Here is a 21,278-nt window from a genome sequence, read left to right as displayed (position 1 = left end):
TCTATGGCTTAATTGTTATTGTGTCACATCATATAGGTGTGCTAAACTGAAAATTAAGAAGTTGGTGAATGTATTAGACCAAAAGCAAAGGACTTTCATGGGGCATGTTGTCTCAATAGAGTTTTCAAACATAAATGCTTGGTTTCTTATTATGTTAAAAGTTTCACCTGAAGGAAATTCAATAAGAAAAAAGTGCATTCATTATTTAATAAGAAAGTGTAATATAACATTGCATTAATAAATATTTCATTCTTTTTGGTGTCGGATCAAGAATGATTTGAAATAAATTCATGAACAGAATTCTTGTTGTAAAGTATTGTAAATTCTGATTTTGTCTTTTTATACGCCCGTCGTCTTTTAGACGGGACGTATTATGGTATACCGTTGTCCGTCCGTCCGTCTGTCCGTCCATCTGTCCGTCCGTCCGTCTGTCCGTCCGTCGTCCACACTTTGGACAATAACTCAAAAACACTTTCACCAATTTCCATGAAACTTAAGTGAATTGTTTATATCTATTGTTTTTTTGTAATTTCAGATTTTAAGTTTTGGATTTATGGGGCTTTATTCATAAAAAAGGGGGGATTCTCAACACTTCGGACAATAACTCAAAAAGGCTTTCACCAATGTCCATGAATCTTTGGTGAATTGTTTATATCTATTGATGTAAGCTCCCTTTCAATTTTTATAAATTTCAGATTTTAAGTTTTGGATTTATGGGGCTTTATTCATAAAAAAAGGGGGATTTTCAACACTTCGGACAATAACTCAAAAAGGCTTTCACCAATGTCCATGAAACTTTGGTGAATTGTTTATATCTATTGATGTAAGCTCCCTTTCAATTTTTATAAATTTCAGATTTTAAGTTTTGGATTTATGGGGCTTTATTCATAAAAAAAAGGGGGAATTTTCAACACTTCGGACAATAACTCAAAAAGGCTTTCACCAATGTCCATGAAACTTTGGTGAATTGTTTATATCTATTGATGTAAGCTCCCTTTCAATTTTTATAAATTTCAGATTGTACATTTCCATGTTATGAATTTTTATGCTTAAAAAAGGGGGGATTTTCCAATTTTGGGACAATAACTAACACTTTCACAAAATTTTATGCAACTTTGATAAATTGTTTATATCTATTGACATAAGCTCCCTTTCCATTTTTATAAATTTTAGATTTTACGTTTTCTTAAGTAATGAATTTTTATACTTAAAAAAGGGGGATTTTATGAAACTTTGGTGAATATATTAATGTAACATCCCTTTTGATTTGTATATATATTTCTAGTTGATCATATAAATTCATTTAAAGCATAGAAGACGAGTTAAAAGAGCAACGGGCGTATCATGCGCTAAAGCGCAGCCCTTTATTGGAATATCTCTAGTGTTGTTCTTTTGATGTGTTGATGTGCTCTCAACAATCTTTGCCTTTGATGTTTGGTTAGTTAACAAATGCAAAACCATGAATCAGGATTAGATGTTCAAGACAAGATATATATGAAGTACATAGCTTAAGGTTTGATATCAACACCAAATTACATAAATATAAGCAGAAAACAGATAGAAAATTATATAGAAAACACTGTAAGCTGTAAACTACCCAACACCCAGTAGTTCAGTTAACTTTCATATTTGTGTATATAGGTAGACTGGAAACTTTTGAAAAACTTTACACAATACTGTTAACCAATATTATTCTGGTTTTCACATTTCAAATGCATGTAATGCTCTGCTCAATGGTTACTCATATGGTGAAAAAATCTAAAATGAAAAGTATTGTTGAGAAAAAAGTAAAATACCAAAAATACCAAACGCCATGGAAAATTCAAAATGGATAGTCCCTAATCAAATGTCAAAATCAAAAGCTTAAATACATCAAACGAATCGATAACAACTGTCATTTTCCCTGACTTGGTACGGGCATTTTCTTGTGTAGAAAATGATGGATTAAAACTGGTTTTATAGCCAGCTAAACCTCTTGCTTGTATCACAGTCGCATAATATTCCATTATATTGACAAAGGTGTGTGAACGAAACAAACAAACATAACAGGTGGAAATATCAAAATTGGGGTACAGCAGTCAACATTGTGTTATAATCTTAATCACTATAAAAACAAAGGAACACAAAAAGGCATATAAACAAAGCAAATTAGTAAAAATGAAAGACTGGAATACAAGAATTTATACATTAACACACTGATGGGATGTATAAGTACAGAGAAGTGTTTTATGCAGAAACTATTCAGGAAGGATTTGAAATATTTTTACTGCCTTATATATTTATTTCAACAATAAAAGTCATCAGTGAGTTTTGATTGTCATATGATTGTCATGAAAACCTGTTCAGCAACAAATCAGAGAAAATAGGCAAAATTTGACATACAGGAGTAGACCAATATCATCATACTCTTTCTTGAGAAAGATGTATACACCCATTGGTGACTTAATCATTTCTTGAGCAACAAAGCAACTATTTACATAATCTGATCTTTTTAAGATTATAGCTTAGACTGGAGGAATTGGAATTTTAAAAATTATCCAATCAGTGGATAGCTGTATTTCATGCTTTTTTCTTTCAATCAAGTTCTGTTTTAATCTTAAAAAAAATATTTGTGATGCTTTGCATAATAACTTTATTAAGTAAAAAAAAAATTAAAATGTTTAGCCATCCCTTCATTGTGGTGACATTTTTACCATAAAAGTTTGGTTTGATCCTTTCAAAATAAAAATGTGGTACAAAATATTCATAAAATCATGACAAAATAGCAAAAATACCGAACTCCAATGCAAGACCTTATAAAAATGCCAAAATCCAAAGCTCAAACATACCAAACGAATGGAAAACAACGCATGTTCCCGATTTGTACAGGCATTTCCATATATAGAACATATTGGATTAAATGGACAGAAAGGTTTAAGTTTAATTTTAAAAGTTTAGTATTGTTATGATGAGGCACACATAGACTTGTCATAAAGATTAAATGTCGTTGAAAAGATTCATATTCCATACCATTCTTTCCACATATATCGTGTGACTAGTAGCAAGGAATTCTCATGTATTCTCTTATCGTTGCTAGTATGCAGGTCCCTGCCAGCTCGGCATTAAAGACTTTCCTTTAAAGATATCGATAGACAGAACACAAATTCAATTTACATTTTGAATCTATTTCTTCAATTGATCAACCAGTAAAACTGTTATTCCTTTGTAAGTTGCTTTTATATTAACGCTTGGATTAGTAACCTGATCTCAAAATCAGATGGAAAATTCAAATCCTAGGTTTATACTTGGAAATGTCCTTACCAGCCCAGAACATCTTGCTAATAAATAGTACTGAATATTCTTACAGCTGATAATTTTTTGTAAGTGACACCATATTTAGATACAAACCATCAAGATCATTTATGTTAAGTCTGAACTTAGCCTCTAGAATTATCGTTTGAAGATCTTTGCAAGTTCTTTATCTTAAAATGCAATATAAGTCTCCAACTCTACAATACTTTAGATAATTTAACATTAATAAGCGTACATTATCTCACTTTATTATATATATGACAGGTTAATATTATTGAAGTCATATTTGTTGATAAGAGATTTAATAATGTATTGTAAGAAGACCAGTGTGGTCGTTCTTACCATCGCTTCTATAATGATTATTATTCAAATATTTTGTATTGATAATCATCAACAACAAAAGTCAACACACAAAAGAGGAGATTCTGATAAAAATACGACAGGTAAGTTTCAATTGAAAAAAAAATCAAAGCCAAGTAATGTGTTAATAAAAGATACGTTATACATATATGTTGAAACACTTAATTTGGAATTAAAATACCTGTCAGGTAACTCTCACTCATGGAATCGCAGAGTTAGGTATTTTTGTTATTTTACTTTTCACATATAATTAGTTTATTTGCCAATACCATAATTGCTCCTGTAATTAGAAATTATTTGTTTGCAGTTAAGAAGGACATACAATTTCATTAACAAAAAGGGCTAGCAATAGAGCATATTGTTATGTGGGAAATGTATTTAATCTTTGACTTTATTAAAATCATTTTTATAAACGATCAGTGTCAATAATTATTTTCTTTCGAAAAATTCAAACTTTATACCTTTCAAAAAAGAGGGACGAAAGATACCAAAGGGACAGTCAAACTCATAAATCTAAAACCAAACTGACAACGCCATGGCTAAAAATGAAAAAGACAAACAAACAACGGCACACACGACACAACATAGAAAACTAAAGAATAAACAACACGAAACCACCAAAAAACTAGGGGTGATCTCAGGTGCTCCGGAAGGGTACGCAGATCCTGCTCCACATGCGGCACCCGTCGTGTTGCTTATGTGATAACAAATCCGGTAAATAGTCTAATTCGGTAGGTCACATTCATGAAAGGGAAGGGGATTGTAGTTACGACGTAAGGAACATATCCGATATCATTTGTGAAACGGTTATTCCATAACGGTCAACCAACTCGTGATGGCGTCCGTAAAATTTACGAAGGGATGATTTCAACTTCACCATTTGGAACTCTTGGTTTAATAGCTTCCTTGTGAGCAGCAACCCTCTATCAAGAACTATTCATGCTTTACAAGAGCTCATTTGTCCCGGCATAGAACCAATCTATACTTGGAATTAATACAAAAAAAAAACAACCTGTTATAAGATCATAACTCAGAATTACTTGGGTAACTGGCAAACGTGTTATTTTTAGCACTTCGTGAAAACACAACTCAAAAAGTCCAATCATGATGTCTTCCCGAAACAATTTTTAAAAATGAACTTAAAGGATCTATTACACTTTCCAACTTTTATTTTTCTAAATAACTTAAACACTCTTTTTAAACAACAAAACTATTTACATTACAAACATGCATCTGTTGTTATCATCATATATAACCCATTTTGATAAAGACAACCGAATTAAAATCATCCGACTAAGGGGGATTGTTTTAAATCTCTTAATCTCTAGTTATTACTTCTTGTGTAAATTAAATATGCATTGGTGAATTAATAACTGCGAGAATACATGGACACACAAATATTTGTGAGAAAAGAATTCAAGTTTTGTAGAACGGAAACAATAGATTAATGTTTTTAGACAGCATAAATAAATAAAACACAACTTTTTTTTGTCGAGACAGTTTGCGTTTGAAACTTCACGAAATAGATTTAAAATTGTAGCTAAGAATTGGGAAATTTGTCTGAAGAATTATTGTTATCCCGTATTAGATAAGTTTTAAAGTACCAAGCAAAAATGTTTCTAAAACAAAAGAAATAACTATTGGATCTCTTTATTCCTCAATAGTTGATGGCCCGGCATGTCGCAAACATAATGTCAGTGGTGTGAGGTCAGTTAAAAGGAACCACTTGTTATAGATAAATCTCATTTGGTATTCAGTTGTATGAGTATTTTTTAACATGTGGATTAAAGTATTTATGCTGAATGTAAACTCAGATAGTCGCGGGGATCTTCGAAATTGTTATGAAGTTATTTTCATTTTCGTTCATATCAGAAAATCACTAATTATGTCTTGTTTTCTGATAAGTAATTTTCGATTTACGAGTTTTGAACAGCGGTATACTACTGTTGCCTTTATTTTTCCTCCAGGTTACAAAAATGAAAAACACAAGAAAGGTGCTTTAGAGACTAAACATTTGTGAATCCCAATCCATAGCTGCACGGTTGAAATTTTAATAAGACGTTAGAAGTTATCAAATGTGGTTTTAACACTTATATATAATTTATAAAAACAAATTTGGAAATGCATCATTTCAATCATAAACATGGATTGAGAGTTGACAATTCTTCACTTTAGTCATAGACTGGTGGAAGCTTTAAAGTAGAATTGGGTTGAAAAATATCGATAGTAAGTTAGTATTGTAAAATCCACTTATTTTAGGCAAATCAAAACAAACGTGTAAACATATTTGTTGTAGATCTATTTTGAATTATAAAGCAGATACAAGTGTCACAAACAACATATTAAGTCATAGAATTTTTGGTGTTTGCTATTGTATGAAACTACAACATCTAAAATAAAAGATGATTCGTGCATCCCTTGTGAAAATGATACGTTGAACTGTTGGTGTAATTAAATGTATTTTTATTTCATAGTTACAAAGAAAGCAAAAAGATTGGATTCAAAATCTTATAGCCAGCGAATACATGTTTTGCACCAAGCTTGCAAGTCAAGACTATATCACCAAAAAGCGAAGTTGAAACAGACCAAAAGGAAATATCTTTTGTACAACAAACAAAACAACTTTCTTTTTTGTTTTGTGCAGAAAGTTGGATGTACTTTTTGGAAAAGAATTTTTCTATATCTAGAAAACAAGTTCGTCACAAATCTGACAGACATGTCTCTTGTACATAAGATGGATTTGCCAAAAATATCACAGGAGTACAGGGATGGTGATGTGAAAAATTTCTCTAAATCAGCGCTTTCAGTCTTATTTGTTAGAGACCCGTATTCTAGGCTCTTTTCTGGATATATTGACAAATTCTTATATCCAAATCCACATTACTGGAGTGTATATGGAGCAAAAATTATTAGAAAGTACAGGAAGAACGCCACAGTAGAAAGTATGGAATGTGGATATGACGTCACATTTGCCGAGTTTGTAGAATATGTTGTAGATACTTATGAATACAAACCACGCCTTCTTGATGATCATTTTAGTCCTATACATCAACATTGTAGACCATGTGAAATTGATTATAAAATAATAGGAAAAATGGAAACGTTTGGGGATGATGTAAATCATGTATTGAATGAACTCGGGGAAATTCATATAAAGCAATTAAGCGTTGGACGCAACTTTAATGAAGAATTGCTTCAAATTGCAAACGATCTGCATTATTATAAGAATCTCAACAAAACATGTCTTGGGTCAGTTAATGTCTTTGAAAGGGTCCGACAGACCCTATATTTACGAGGATTTCTTAGTAAAGACAAAATATCCAACTTTAATATTTCCTCGCTGACAGCTTCAAATGTAAAACAGTATACCCAAATGTTATCTAATACAATATCAAAAGGAGAGAGGCGACAGCGATTAGTATCACAGTACAAATATCTTGGGAAATCGCTGCTTGACAAAATAGAAAGGTTTGTGAAAGCAGATTGTGTTCTGTTCGGATATAATACACGCCCAGACGATATTTTTAATCATTAATAATTAGTATACAAAATAACAAGTGAATTAATTTATAAATTTAGCAGCTGTTCTGAAGCTTTAACAATAAATTAAAACAACCTTGCAGAGAAAAAGCGGTTGTCATTAGACTTGAATAATGTAACATTTGAAGTAAATGATCAGTTATCAAGGAAATCATGAATATAAGAGGAACAGTGCAGCTTTAACAGTTCTGAAAAGGTATTAGATCATATTTGTCACAAGAGAATTGTTGTTTCAATCACGATTACAGAATATTTGTACAGTTAAAATTCCTTTTTTATTGTGTCAAGTAATATATAATATCCCAAACGAATTGTTTGTTGGAAGGATAGGATACACACATTCATATAAAAACTCTCCGTAGAAATCAAATCAAATCTTCTCGAATATATAAAAGGAATTGTCTGTGCAATTACAGGTCGTCACTAGTTATTTGGCAAATTACAAAGAAGGTCACGGGCAGTCGAACATACGTATGCTGAACAAACCTATAACAATGTAGACCAATCTGATTCTTTGAATTTGTTGTGTTGGCTTGTATTTAACTCATTTATTAGTTTCGTTTCTTTCGTTCGCATGATAGATATATAGTGTATTATCATAAAACCATGCAAGTTATCAAAACTAGTCAAAACTTTTACTAAATTTTATCATCGGTATAAGGACATCATTCGTAAATATAGCTCAACATGCAGACTTCCTATACGTTCAGGTATTTCACATCCAATTTTTATGGAAATATCCTGATAAAGCACAAAAATGTTAGTATTCACCTCAGAAACTAACAAAACCTTTAAATAGACTTACTATGAAGGGATATAGTTACGACACTGTTGTCAGGTCATTAAAGATTGCATATTTTGGCGTTAATATTGATTCACTTATTGGGTCTTTGCATTGGAATTAAACACATTTATTCAAGAACCAGTTGTTGGCATGATGACTTGGTGTTCTTCTCATATATGTTGTGATGGTAGGATACTAAACCCCTAACGGGAAGGATTGTGCCTGATATCCATATGATAAAGACATAATCTTTCAATCAGTTTAATTGAAGTCTGGAGCTGGCATGTCAGCTAACTGCTAGTAGTCTGTTGTTATTTATGTATTATTGTAATTTTCTTTATTTTCTTTGGTTACATCTTCTGATATCAGTCTCGGACTTCTCTTGAACTGAATTTTAAATGTGCGTATTGTTACGCGTTTACTTTTCTACATTGGCTAGAGGTATAGGGGGAGGGTTGAGATCTCATAAACATGTTTAACCCGCCGCATTTTTGCACCTGTCCCAAGTCAGGAGCATCTGGCCTTTGTTAGTCTTGTATTATTTTAATTTTAGTTTCTTGTGTACAATTTGGAAATTAGTATGGCGTTCATTATCACTGAACTAATATATATTTGTTGAGGGGCCAGCTGAAGAACGCCTCCGTGTGCGAGAATTTCTCGCTACATTGAAGACCTGTTGGTAACCTTCTACTGTTGTTTTTTCTATGGTTGGGTCGTTGTCTCTTTGACACATTCCCCATTTCCATTCTCAATTTTTTGTCATATTTGTCACTGGATGTTAAGCAAACACAACCGTCAAAAATTATATACATACATCATTATAATAGACAAACATCTTTGACACAAATTTAGTATAAAACTGCAAAAAAAAAACAACACAAAACGCAAAGTCACATTATACCAATATATAAATATACAACATAAAAAATTAAGTAGCACTGAACTTTGGAGGAGGGTTACGTTATTTCTTTAATTCTTTCTAATTTTCTTTTGACCATGTCAGCAACATTTTTTGGGACATTCAGAGTAAGATATTTAATAAAAATGAAACACTCATGAAATTTGCTAACAACTCATTATTCTTTCTAGCTATAACTGTTACGATATCAATAAGATAAGTCCAAGTCCAAGCCAATCATATGTACAAACATGTGAGATAATTTTCTATTCTAAATCGGTGTCCTAAAAGGATAATATATGGGAAACCGGATGTAATCTAGGTCCTTATGAAATAAACAGAAACAAAGAATAAGAACGAGTTGAATATTTTTCAGGGACATATTCTAATTCATGTTTCTCTACATAACAGATACATACAGTATAAACATGTAACCAAAAAGATACTGATGGTGTTTAAACTTGAAACAATGATCAATGAAAAGTTTTCAAAACTGTGTACTATTATTACACAGACAACAATTTAAGTGTTATCTGGATTTATTGTGATAAATTAATAAACATTACTAGTCTTCATTAAACCTTTACTGATACTAGTTTCTTTATTGGCGCCTTCCTTTTTATAACATACAAAAACTTAAAAAAATGTTTAAAACATTCTTTTGTCATTGATTACGTCGCTAATGTCGAAGCTTTGTTTGTCCTGTAGTGTCATGTGGTTAATCATTCCACGCAAATTCAGTTACTTTCTTTAGGAATATGTTTTGCTATAAATAAAGCCAATAACAGTTTACCACTGTTCAAAAGTCATGAATCGAGTGAGAGAGAAAAAATCCGGGTCACAAACTAAAATTGAGAGAAATACATCACCACTACGTGACAGAAATACAGCACAAACACATGCAAGAACACTCATCAGAGAGAAACGCGCAAACAAAATATATAATAAGGGACACAACATGCAAATCTCTGAACAAAAACGTCAACAACAGACAGTACAGAAGATCACAAACAATAACGCACTTATGTAAGGAATATTTGATTCAAACTACATTCAATTAATTCAAAATATCAGTCCAAACATGACAATGACGGTATTGAAACGCTGTTTTATAATTATTTTGACTAGTACATAATTTCAGTATACGATTAAACTCTCATAACTTCAGAGCATATTAATGTTGAAAATATTCTGCATAGCACTTCATTTTCACCTTTGGAAAAGATAGTAGTGCAAATGATATTTCCGTTCTAGGATATATATTTTTATATAAACTTCATAAACGAAATACCTGTCAGGGGAATGGGATTTTCCGTTTTGAATTTTCCTCTAAGTTCGGTATTTTTGTTATTTTACTTATCCCATGATCATTTTATTTGCCAATACAATAGTTGATCCTGTAATTAGAAATAATTTTTGAAGTTATCGCCCTTAGCCTAGGCATACAATTCATTAACAATGAAGAGCTCTTCGACTTTATTTGGCCTTTTTAAAAAAAATTATTCGAGCGTCGCTGAAGAGTTTTTTGTAGATGACACGTACATTTGGCACAATTACAAAATTTCAATCCTGGTATCTATAATGAGTTTATTCGGTATAAGGTTAGTTTAAAGGAACCACTAGTTATAAATACATCTCATTTGGTATGCAGTTGTATTCGTATTAGGTTTTAAACATATGGGTCTGAGTCTTCATGCTGAATTTAAATACAGGTAAGCGCTCGGATGCACGAAATTGTTATGGTGTTATTTCATTTTCGTCCACATCAGATAATGAACCATTGTGTCTTGAATGAACTTTTTTTTATTGTTCATTTTCCAGGTTACAAATAGGAAAAATGAGAAAAAAAAACCAAAAAGGTGCAATAGAGACTAAAAATTTTAAAAGTCAAATAAACAAATGCATCATTTAAATCATAAACATAGTTTGAGAGTTGACATTAGACACAGACTGGTTGTAGCATTTAAGTGTAGAATTGGGTTGAGAAAATATTGTGAAATCAACTTATTTAAGGGCAAAATAAATCAAACGTGTAAACATATCTTTTATAGATCTATTTTGAATTATTAAGAATTTATAATTGTCACAAACAACATATTAAGTGATAGAATTTCTGCTGTTTACTATTGTATAAAACTACAACTTCTAGAACAAAAGATGATTCGTGCTTCCCTTATGTAAATGATGTTTCAAACTGTTGGTGTAATTAAATAATTGGTGTTTTTTTATTTCACAGTTACAAAGAAAGCAAAAAGATTGGATTCAAAAACGTATAGCCAACGAATACATGTTTTGCACGATACTTGCAAGTCAAGACTATATAACCAAAAACGAAGCTGACACAGACAAAAAAGAAATATCTATTATTCAACAGAGAAAACAACTTTCTTTTTTGTTTTTGTGCAGAAAGTTGGATGTACGTTCTGGAAAAGAATTTTTCTGTCTTTAGAAAATAAGATCGTCACAAATCTGACAGACATGTCTCTTGTATATAAGATGGATTTGCCAAAAATATCACCGGAGTACAGGGATGGAGATGTGAAAAAAATCTCTAAATCAGCGCTTTCAGTCTTATTTGTTAGAGACCCGGATTCTAGGCTCCTTTCTTGATATGTTGACAAATTCTTGTATCCAAATCCACATTACTGGAATGTATATGGAACTAAAATTATAAGCAAGTACAGGAAGAATGCATCATTCGAAAGTATGCAAAGTGGACATGACGTCTCATTTGCAATGTTTTTATAATATGTTGTGGATACATATGATTACAAACCTCGTCTTCTTGGGAATCATTTTAGTCCTATACATCAACATTGTAGACCATGTGAAATTGATTATAAAATAATAGAAAAAATGGAAACTTTTGGGGATGATGTGCATCATGTATTTAATTAACTTGGGAATACTGATATGAAGCAATTAAGCGTTGAGCGCAATTTAAATGAAGAATTGCTTCAGATTGCAAACGATCTGTATTATTATAAGAATCTCAACAAGACATGTCTTGGAGCAGTTAATGTTTTTGAAAGGGTTCGACAGACCCTATATTTACGAGAATTTCTAAGTAAAGACAAAATATCAAACTTTAATATTTCTTTGATGACAGCTTCAAATGTAAAACAGTATACTCAAATGTTATCTAGTAAAATATCAAAAAGAGAGAAGGATAGCGATTAGTATCACAGTACAAATCTCTCGAGAAATCGTTGCTTGACAAAGTAGGAAGGTTTGTAAAAGCAGATTGTGTTCTTTTGTGATACACGGCCAGACGATATTTTCAATCATTTATAAATATAACGAGCTAATAAAGTTAAGATATTGCTGTTGTTCTTATTATTCGTGTGTTTGTTTGTCAATTGTGTTCTTCTATTTATTTATATTGTAGTCCTGTAATGTTGTGTTGTCATTTTAATGTTGTATTTCATATGGCCATAAAAGAGGGAGGTTTGGCATGCCACAAAACCAGGTTCAACCCACCATTTTTTCCTTTAAAAATGTCCTGTACCAAGTCAGGAATATGGCCATTGTTATATTATAGTTCGTTTCTGTGTGTGTTACATTTTAACGTTGTGTTTCCGTTGTGTCGTTTGTTTTCTCTTATTTTTGAGTGTGAATTCACATTTCTATAAGACGTGTCACGGTACTTATCTATCCCAAATTCATGTATTTGATTTTGATGTTATATTTGTTATTCTCATAGGATTTTGTCTAATGCTTAGTCCGTTTGTGTGTGTGTGTGTGTGTGTGTTACATTTTAATGTTGTGTCGTTGTTCTCTTATATTTAATGCGTTTCCCTCAGTTTTAGTTTGTTACCCCGATTTTGTTTTTTGTCCATGGATTTATGAGTTTTGAACAGCGGTATACTACTGTTGCCTTTATTTCTTAACCTTTTACAAGCAATGAAACCAACCTTGAAGAGAAAATATGTTGTCTTGCACTCATTAAACTTGAATAGTGTTATATGTGAAGTTCATGAACAGTTATCTAGGATATCATGAACAATGTATAAGAGAAAATACATGATTGGTGACTATTTTCATATATCAGTTTATGAAAACAAGTTTTAATGGGAAAGTGTTTTAACCAAACCCATAATACAAAAGTCGACCTGTGAATTAAAATTATTTATTCATTTTGTTGATAAAAAATGCAAGCTGTTAAAATTCAGGATTATGTTCTTGTCACTTATCTTTAATTCAACCAACGAACTTGAATGATTGGCAATCACATTTTAAAATGAATAGTGTAAACCAGCTTATTTTCGCGGATACTTTTTTATCTTCATGTTAGAACTAAGGATGGAGATCAAGCAGGACATTACAAAAGTATACGAACATTATCTGTCGATTGACTCACAGTATATTAAATTTATTAGACTGCATATAAAAGAGGGACGAAAGATACCAAAGGGACAGTCAAACTCATAAATCCAAAACAAACTGACAACGCCATAGCTAAAAATGAAAAGGACAAACAAACAACAGCACACACGACACAACATAGAAAACTAAAGAATAAACAACACGAACCCCACCAAAAAACTAGGGGTGATCTCAGGTGCTCCGGAAGGGTAAGCAGATCCTGCTCCACATGTGGCACCCGTCGTGTTGCTTATGTGATAACAAATCCGGTAAATAGTCTAATTCGGTAGGTCACATTCATGAAAGGGAAGGGGATTGTAGTTACGACGTAAGGAACATATCCGATATCATTTGTGAAACGGTTATTCCATAACGGTCAACCAACTCGTGATGGCGTCCGTAAAATTTACGAAGGGATGATTTCAACTTCACCATTTGGAACTCTTGGTTTAATAGATTCCTTGTGAGCAGCAACCCTCTATCAAGAAAATCATGATAGGAAATGCAAGCACGGGAATATCGTATCAATTGGGAGATATATACCCCGTATGCAGGTGCTGCTGGAATGTTGCTACTGATAAATGGAAAGTTCACAATTGGAAAGCTGAAATCATCTCTTTTGTCGTAAAGTTTTGTTTTCAACCGACCCTCATTGTCAATTTCTAGATGTAAGTCAAGATATGAGGCCGACTTCACTGTATCTGTAGTATCCTTTATCTCTAGGTAAATTGGATAGATGCGTTCCACATAGTCACCAAATGTTGAATTATTTAGTGAAAGAACATCATCTTTGTAGCGAAAAGTAGAGTTAAAGGATATTGCTAACTTCTTATCTTTCTTCCTAAGAAGTTCCTGCATGAAGTCAGCCTCATAATAGTAAAGAAACAAGTCGGCAAGTAGAGGGGCACAGTTTGTTCCCATTGGAATGCCAACAGTCTGTTGAAAAACACGTCCTCCGAACTTAACAAATATGTTGTCAATCAAGAAATCAAGCATCTTGATAATATCAGTTTCAGAGAATTTTCTGTTTAAATCAGAGTGATCCTTTACAAAGTAGGATTTATCCCTCCCTAAGACAAGATACTTGTATCTACGTTGGCCATTCTTTTTTACGAAGCAAAGCAATACCAACTCTTTCAATTTGTATTTTAGTTTGGAATGTGGAATACTAGTGTAAAGAGTAGGAAAGTTAAATGTTTTAATACGGTTACAAGATGAAAGAGAGTTAGATTGTATGTACTCTAAAAGAACTTTGGAATTTTTAAGTATCCACATCTGATTCACGCCCCCTCTAGAATAGGCAGTTTCACAATAACTTTGAAGCCCGTCTTTGATTGCTGATAAAATAGATGTTAATAATTTCGAAAGAGGTTTCGTGGAGCACTTGGAAGACCCAGCAATATACCGTTGTTTGTAAGGACACTTATGTAGTTTAGGTATCCAATATAGTGATGGCAGATCCAGTTCTTCATCTTTGGCTGAAATTCCAAAGGAACACAGAACAGACCTATGATTATCCAGGATTTCCTCTTTGGTAAGTGTCGTGAGGGTATATGTTGAGTTTCCAAGTGAATTGTCCATAACTATTATGAAAAATGATCATACAAAGATAGAATTTTTAATAATGAAAGAAACGTTCAACACGTAATTTTTAAAGGTGTGTTTCGTATAGCGGATGTCAACTCGGTGAAGAATTACTAACTGGTCATCATTACTCGTCAACCTTAATTTGTTGTTCGAACCGATATTTTGCTCTACTATGGTGCAGAATGTTTTTTAAATGTTTAAAACAAAAGATTTCGGAAGCTATTTTTAAATTTCGTACATACATATGCTTATTTTGTGATTGATATTGAATTATCAGAGGGGCATTCTCTGAAACAAAACGAAGATTTATTGGTAGAAGCTGAGAAGTGGACAATATTATTACAAAAAACGATAAATAGAGTATCAATTTAGCATTTGATATTTGATATTACCGAGCGATAGTATTCGTTGAAATCCCTATTTTGTATATAACATGCGTAAAAGGACGTATCAACATCGGACTGAACATAATTCTTAAACATTCGGATCGTTATTTTCAGTAGCAGAAAACGTACGCCTTAAGTGACATTAGTTGCTCTTAATTCCTTTTGTCGATAGCAAAAGCATCATTGAAAGATTTTCACTTAAACTGCTGCTGATATATGAAATATTTCATACGTGAATGATATATGGTCGGAAGTCTTGACTACTCAATAAACGTGTTGTTAAATAATATAATATGACGCATACGCAGGGGTGATTTTGAAATGAACGTTGATAATGTATTATTGTATTATATGTAGATTGACTTAGTAAGACGGCAGTAGTTTTTTATGTTTAAATCTAGTTAATCGACTTGAAAGACGTTCAAAATGTCACAAAAATATGACTTTTATGGAAGACAAGTCGAACAGTCCAGTGATAAAATAAGCCTTTCTGCAAAGAAAAGCCCCTTTTCCGACAACTATAATTTTGAACTTAAAATTCACCTCAATCTGTCTGTAAAGAAAGGTTTTGTCAAAAAAAAAAATAATTTGTAACTCCATGAAGAACATTGTGGTTGTCACATTTTTGTATAATAAAAGTAACAGGCTGGATTGCGGGCGAAAGAAGTAATCGATTCAGCATTCACTAGAACACAAACTATGCATAAAAAAGAAAGAGAACTTATATACCAAAATGATACTTTTTTTGGTAATTGCTCATTCATTGTAGATAAGAAATACACAGTTAAAAACATTTTGCACGAGGAAACTCCATGAGACTTAATAGGGTCACGTGTAGAATATAAGTAAATTATCATCTAAGGGGGCTGCGGGTATAAATCAATTTTTTTTCTAGTATAGGATTTCGCCATTTTTTTTTTTTTAAAGAACTTTATCATATACTTAATAGAAACATGAAATAAGAAAATGGGGTCACCGTTCATTTAAGCCCACAATCTGCCTCCGAAAGAAGCATGAAATTTTTAAACCCGCGAGCCTCCTTAAATTTATCCAAATCTATCTAAAAACCGAATCTTAATAGTTTAAGCATGTCACTCATTCTGTTTGGTCCGTTTTTTTACGTCAATTTAATGTTGCGTTTATTTATGGGAACGGCAAATAATGCTTTCACCTAGAGCCCTTCCATCAAAAACAATTGCCATATTTGTCCTATTACAATCGAAATAATTCATGAGGGCTTGAATTTATACTAATTTTACCACAGGTTGGCCCTTTATGCTAAACATTTTACCACGAGCGACATATTCCTTAAGTATATGTTTTAGCTGAAGGACTCCTTCTGGTGCGGAAGTTTCTCGCTGCATTGATTACCCATTGGTCGCCTTCGGCTGTTGTTTGCTCTATGGTCGGGTTGCTGTCTCTTTGACACATTCCCCATTTTCATTCTCAATTTCAACTGACGCATTTGTAATCAATTGTTCAGAATGCATTAGTTTATACAATTTTGGGGAGTTTTATACTTTTATATCTTGGAAACAAATGCCAAATGTATAAAATAAAACTGAAACATTCTTTCTGTGCATACAGGGGTCTGTCAGCCTATAAAGTGTAACATAATGTTTAGTACAGTACCAGTACAGTACAGAAAGTCCAGTTATGGACGTGTTAAATTTGTCTGCAGGTTTTTTGAATTTTGTACAAAAAATTGTACATAATGAGATCATATAAAATGAACTTAAATCATGAACTGTTTACAAACCCATATTTATTGTTATTCGATCTCTGTTATAAATTAAAAAAGAAGATGATACAACATGAACAAAGAGGGTATATTATGTTGTATGCAGATAAATGCTTCTATACGTGTGGTTGAGAACAAGTATATCAATATGTACATCATATTTCATCCCGTTCGCAGAAAAAAAGTAGTCACAAAAATGCTATAATCCCAGGACAATTCCTTATGTAGACAATGGTGAATTGAACCTGGTTTTATATCTAGCATAATCATTTACTAAGTCTTGCACTTTAGTGTTTCTGTTGTTTCGTTATTTTCCTCTTATAGGTGGTGTTTTTCCCTCGGTTTAAGATTGTAACCCCTATTTTTTTTTCTCAATCGATTTATGACTTTCGAACAGCGGTATACTACAGTTGCCTTCATTTATATGACAGTTTCATCAAATCATTTCTTGAGCAGCATACTCAAAGAAAAATTATATGTAAATCTGATGTGCACATGCTCTGTACAATCCCTTTGAACATACAGAGTAAGAAATGAGGATATTATTGCAACTCAATTACAAAACGTCATAGAAAAGAACGGCACAAACAATTACCTGAATGAAATTATTCGCAAATTTACCAATTAATTCAACAAGAGTTTAATCCTCAAAATTATGTTTTCAACAAGCACTATTTTGAATATTCTATAAAGTATAAACTGATTCAAGCACATCAATGACGATTCAAAATATTGATTTAGGTTATTAGTGAACAGTTTGAAAATTAACAGTAAATAACAATCACTGTTTTGATACTTGCAATATTGTTAAAAGTGTGCTAGTAATAACAGTTTATAGATTGTTATGCGTAAAGATCAAATAGAAATATTGGAATTCACGAAATATCTGGGGTTTAAGGTGGTACCTAACACTACAGGGAGATAACTCTGTAAAATCATCTAAACGTTTTAATTACGTCGTGTTGTTAAGGGAATATTAAGCTTTTCAATGATCAAAATAAGTGTTTGTCAAACTGCTATATAACCAGTGTAATTTTTCTGACAAAACGGTTGGTTCAAAATTTTTGAAATTTTTATAGTTTTGTTAAAGGGTCAAAGTAAATACTTTGTCAAAATTTTATGAAAATTAAACGAGACAAATAAATTTTAGTCAAAGTGTTGGGTACCACCTTAATGAAAATGAAGCGTGTCAATGAACTGTCAATTCAAAATGATTAATACAATTAAAAAAGAGGTGGAGGATACCGAACAGGCATACATTAACATGATACCGATCAGACATACATTAACATGATACCGAACAGGAATACATTAACATGATACCGAACAGGCATACATTAACATGACAAAATGAATATCATTTATGCAAACAGTTAAAATATGAGAATATAAGATTAAAGGATTTCACAGTTACAGTTCCTTTTTATTGTATCTATATAAATATCATAAAATGAATTGTTATTATAAAATAATGGAGAAGGATAGGAAAGTCACACATTTACTTACTTTTTTAGATCTAAATAGTCTTCCAATTTAAAGACTTTTCGAATATATAAATGGGGTTGTTTGTACAAATTACAGGTTGTAACTTATTAGCTTATTACAAAGTAGGTCATGGTCAGTCGAACCTTAATGTGCTGATTAAACCGAACGAAGTAAAACAATCTTAATCTTTTAATTTGTTGTGTTTCCTTGTATTAATATTTTAAATAAGTTTCTTTCTTTCGTATGCAAATTGGTGAAGATAATTTGCATGCATTTTCCGGTACCAACCTGTACCAAAGTCATGAATAGGATAGTTTATATCTATTTGTTTGAAGTGTTTAACAGTCATTCCCAAAAAATGGGTACAATTCGAATGTAGACACTGTTAAAAAATAAATTTCAACTGAGCAGAGAGAGAGTGTTGTTTTCTTCTGTGTCTATATCTAGTCTGTCATTTTTTTAATTTTTACTTACACCATTTTAGTTGTTTTCTAGTTTTAGCATTTTTTGTAAGACAAGGTAAGTATGAACGTATCGGAGGTTAGTGTTGTATAAAGTCATCTTAAAAATTGCATTAGAGAAAAACACAAGATTTAAATCCAGGCTCATGTGAAATGGGTCATATTTACCACCATATCAAACTGATTTATACGTATTATTCTGTATATATTGAAAGCAAATACCAATTTTAAGGTCTGAATTAATATAGTGTTTAAAAAAATAATTCAAATAAGTAGTTTTCACAACTTATTTAGTAATAAATTTAAACTAATGAAATGTTATGCTGTATAATATTTTAGTTTCATAATACAGCTTTCCAGGAAAAACCCTATTATTTATGTTTTAAATCACTTGTATGTATTTTTTATGCTTGTATAAATCCACACCCCCATCTTTGTTACGGAGGTTGATATCAAACCAGTATCTGAATGCTGATACATAGTAACACTTAACTCTTTAATGCTAGCTTTTCTAAACAGTTTATTGACATTACAAACTAAAAAACTGTTTTCTATCAAGTTATATGTTTCTTTTAGTCAAATGGACTTGTTCTTGTCTAAATCTCCGTAACAATTCATGAACTTTCACTCAAAAATATGTTTTACCTAAACCGAATACTGTTCAACTTAATTTTATTAGCTCTATACATATAATGTTATCTTCCTTCACACCACAATGTATGTATTATACTCAACTATGAAGTTTTGGAGTCAAAATAGTTTCATTTCGAAAATTTCTATCCTCCGTAACGACATTTAAAACCTCCATAACGGACAATTCCAGTTCTTACCAACAGCAAACATATAAATGAATGTAAATATTGGAATTAAATGACGAACAAGACAACAGAATTAAACATTTTGCTAAGTAAATCGTTATCTAAAAAGAGTAAAGTCCTGTTAGAGAAAAAAAACTTTTTTTCCTTAAATTTCTATCCTCCGTAACGTAAATCAATGATGTCGTCCATGATTGACATCACCTTTTGATTTTTATTAGTGATAATTGATGAACTGATTTGGTATCTATAACAATGTACAAGAATTTCAATTGGTATGATCGTGTTTACATGCATCTTTAGATTTTTGTTATTTGCATAACCTCCGTTACATTGATGAGTCCTAAATAATCTTGAAAATGTTTACCATAAACCGCTGTTAAAGTTATAATTGTCGTCGTAATTACACAAGTTGTGTTGTAGACTATTTTAAATCTAAGAGAATGGCTGATATAACGTTTATTAAACTTTATAATGTTGCTCACATAATAGGGAAAAAAACAAGTTAACCTACCTTTCTCAAAACAACATTTTTTCTCTCAAAATCTGTATTTTGTTTGTCTGTTTTCTTTATAATAAAGGATGTCTGCTACAAAAATGACTTTCAGCAGTGTCGGCAGCCGCTGATACTGATAAAAAAGACTGACAACTTAAAACTGTAAATTTCTGCGTCACGGAGGTTATTTAAACGGAGGTTAGTTTTATTTACATTATACATGGAAATATGTAACAATATTGTTGAGTTGCTTTCTCAAAACTGATTATTGAGAAGCTTTATGGGTGCTTTCAATGAAATAATCATCATTTTGATTTGTTCTTGGTTAGTGCGTTCCAAAATACGCGTTACGTAGGTTGGATTCTTATATGCGACAATCGAAAAAAAGAGAAAGAGAAGATTTTTTTTGATTTTTCGTTTCATTGCAATAAAAGTTAAAGGCAGGATTTTAAAATTTGATGTATCAACTTTGCTTAAAATCACTTTGGGCATGATTTCCAAGCATATAAATATGTTTTGACTGTACCTAAAGAAATGTTACGGTAGGTTATACGTTTATCGGCGACATTGGTTTAATGGGTAAATCAAAGTGTATATTATAACTTTTGATTCTAAAATATTTTTGTGGATAAAAATCAATATAGTGTCAAATAAAAAAAGCAAATCTAATCATGATTTAGATGAAATAAAGTATTTTAATTTACACCGATATTTGGAGTTTTTCTTGGCGACATTCGGAATTCGTGTGATTTCCGTATATTGAATAGAAAATAACACAAATATATTTACGATATACATCACAAAAGAATATAATTTTATTTTAGTATACATATTAATCACTTAGAACACGAAAAAGATTATCTGTGACATATGTTAAGCTTGCATTTTGTGGTTATTTGCCGGCGACACTGAAATTTTGTAATTGTACCCATTTTTTGGGAATGACTGTTAAGTTTTTGATTTTGCCATTTGATAACGGACCCGTTTTGAATTTTACATTTTACATTATAATATACAAGTTTGCTTATTATCATTTATGCTTCTATAAAAATTGAATGCGTAGATTTCT

At 31.6% G+C, this 21,278-nt stretch overlaps 1 protein-coding gene across 1 annotated transcript; it reads left to right on the top strand.

Moving 5' to 3' along the window:
* The first annotated feature begins 3,592 nt into the window (after nucleotides 1–3,592).
* LOC143078408 (carbohydrate sulfotransferase 13-like) lies at nucleotides 3,593–7,458 on the top strand. Its single transcript, XM_076253281.1, has 2 exons — nucleotides 3,593–3,734; nucleotides 6,126–7,458. The coding sequence occupies exons 1-2, from the start codon at nucleotides 3,599–3,601 to the stop codon at nucleotides 7,184–7,186; spliced, it is 1,197 nt and encodes a 398-aa protein (XP_076109396.1). The 5' UTR covers nucleotides 3,593–3,598; the 3' UTR covers nucleotides 7,187–7,458.
* Nucleotides 7,459–21,278: the final 13,820 nt, after the last annotated feature.

Source organism: Mytilus galloprovincialis, chromosome 6 (assembly GCF_965363235.1).
Source record: "Mytilus galloprovincialis chromosome 6, xbMytGall1.hap1.1, whole genome shotgun sequence".
Taxonomy (NCBI): domain Eukaryota; kingdom Metazoa; phylum Mollusca; class Bivalvia; order Mytilida; family Mytilidae; genus Mytilus; species Mytilus galloprovincialis.
Note: the sequence above shows the minus strand (reverse complement) of the source record. Positions and strands in the feature narration are given on the sequence as shown.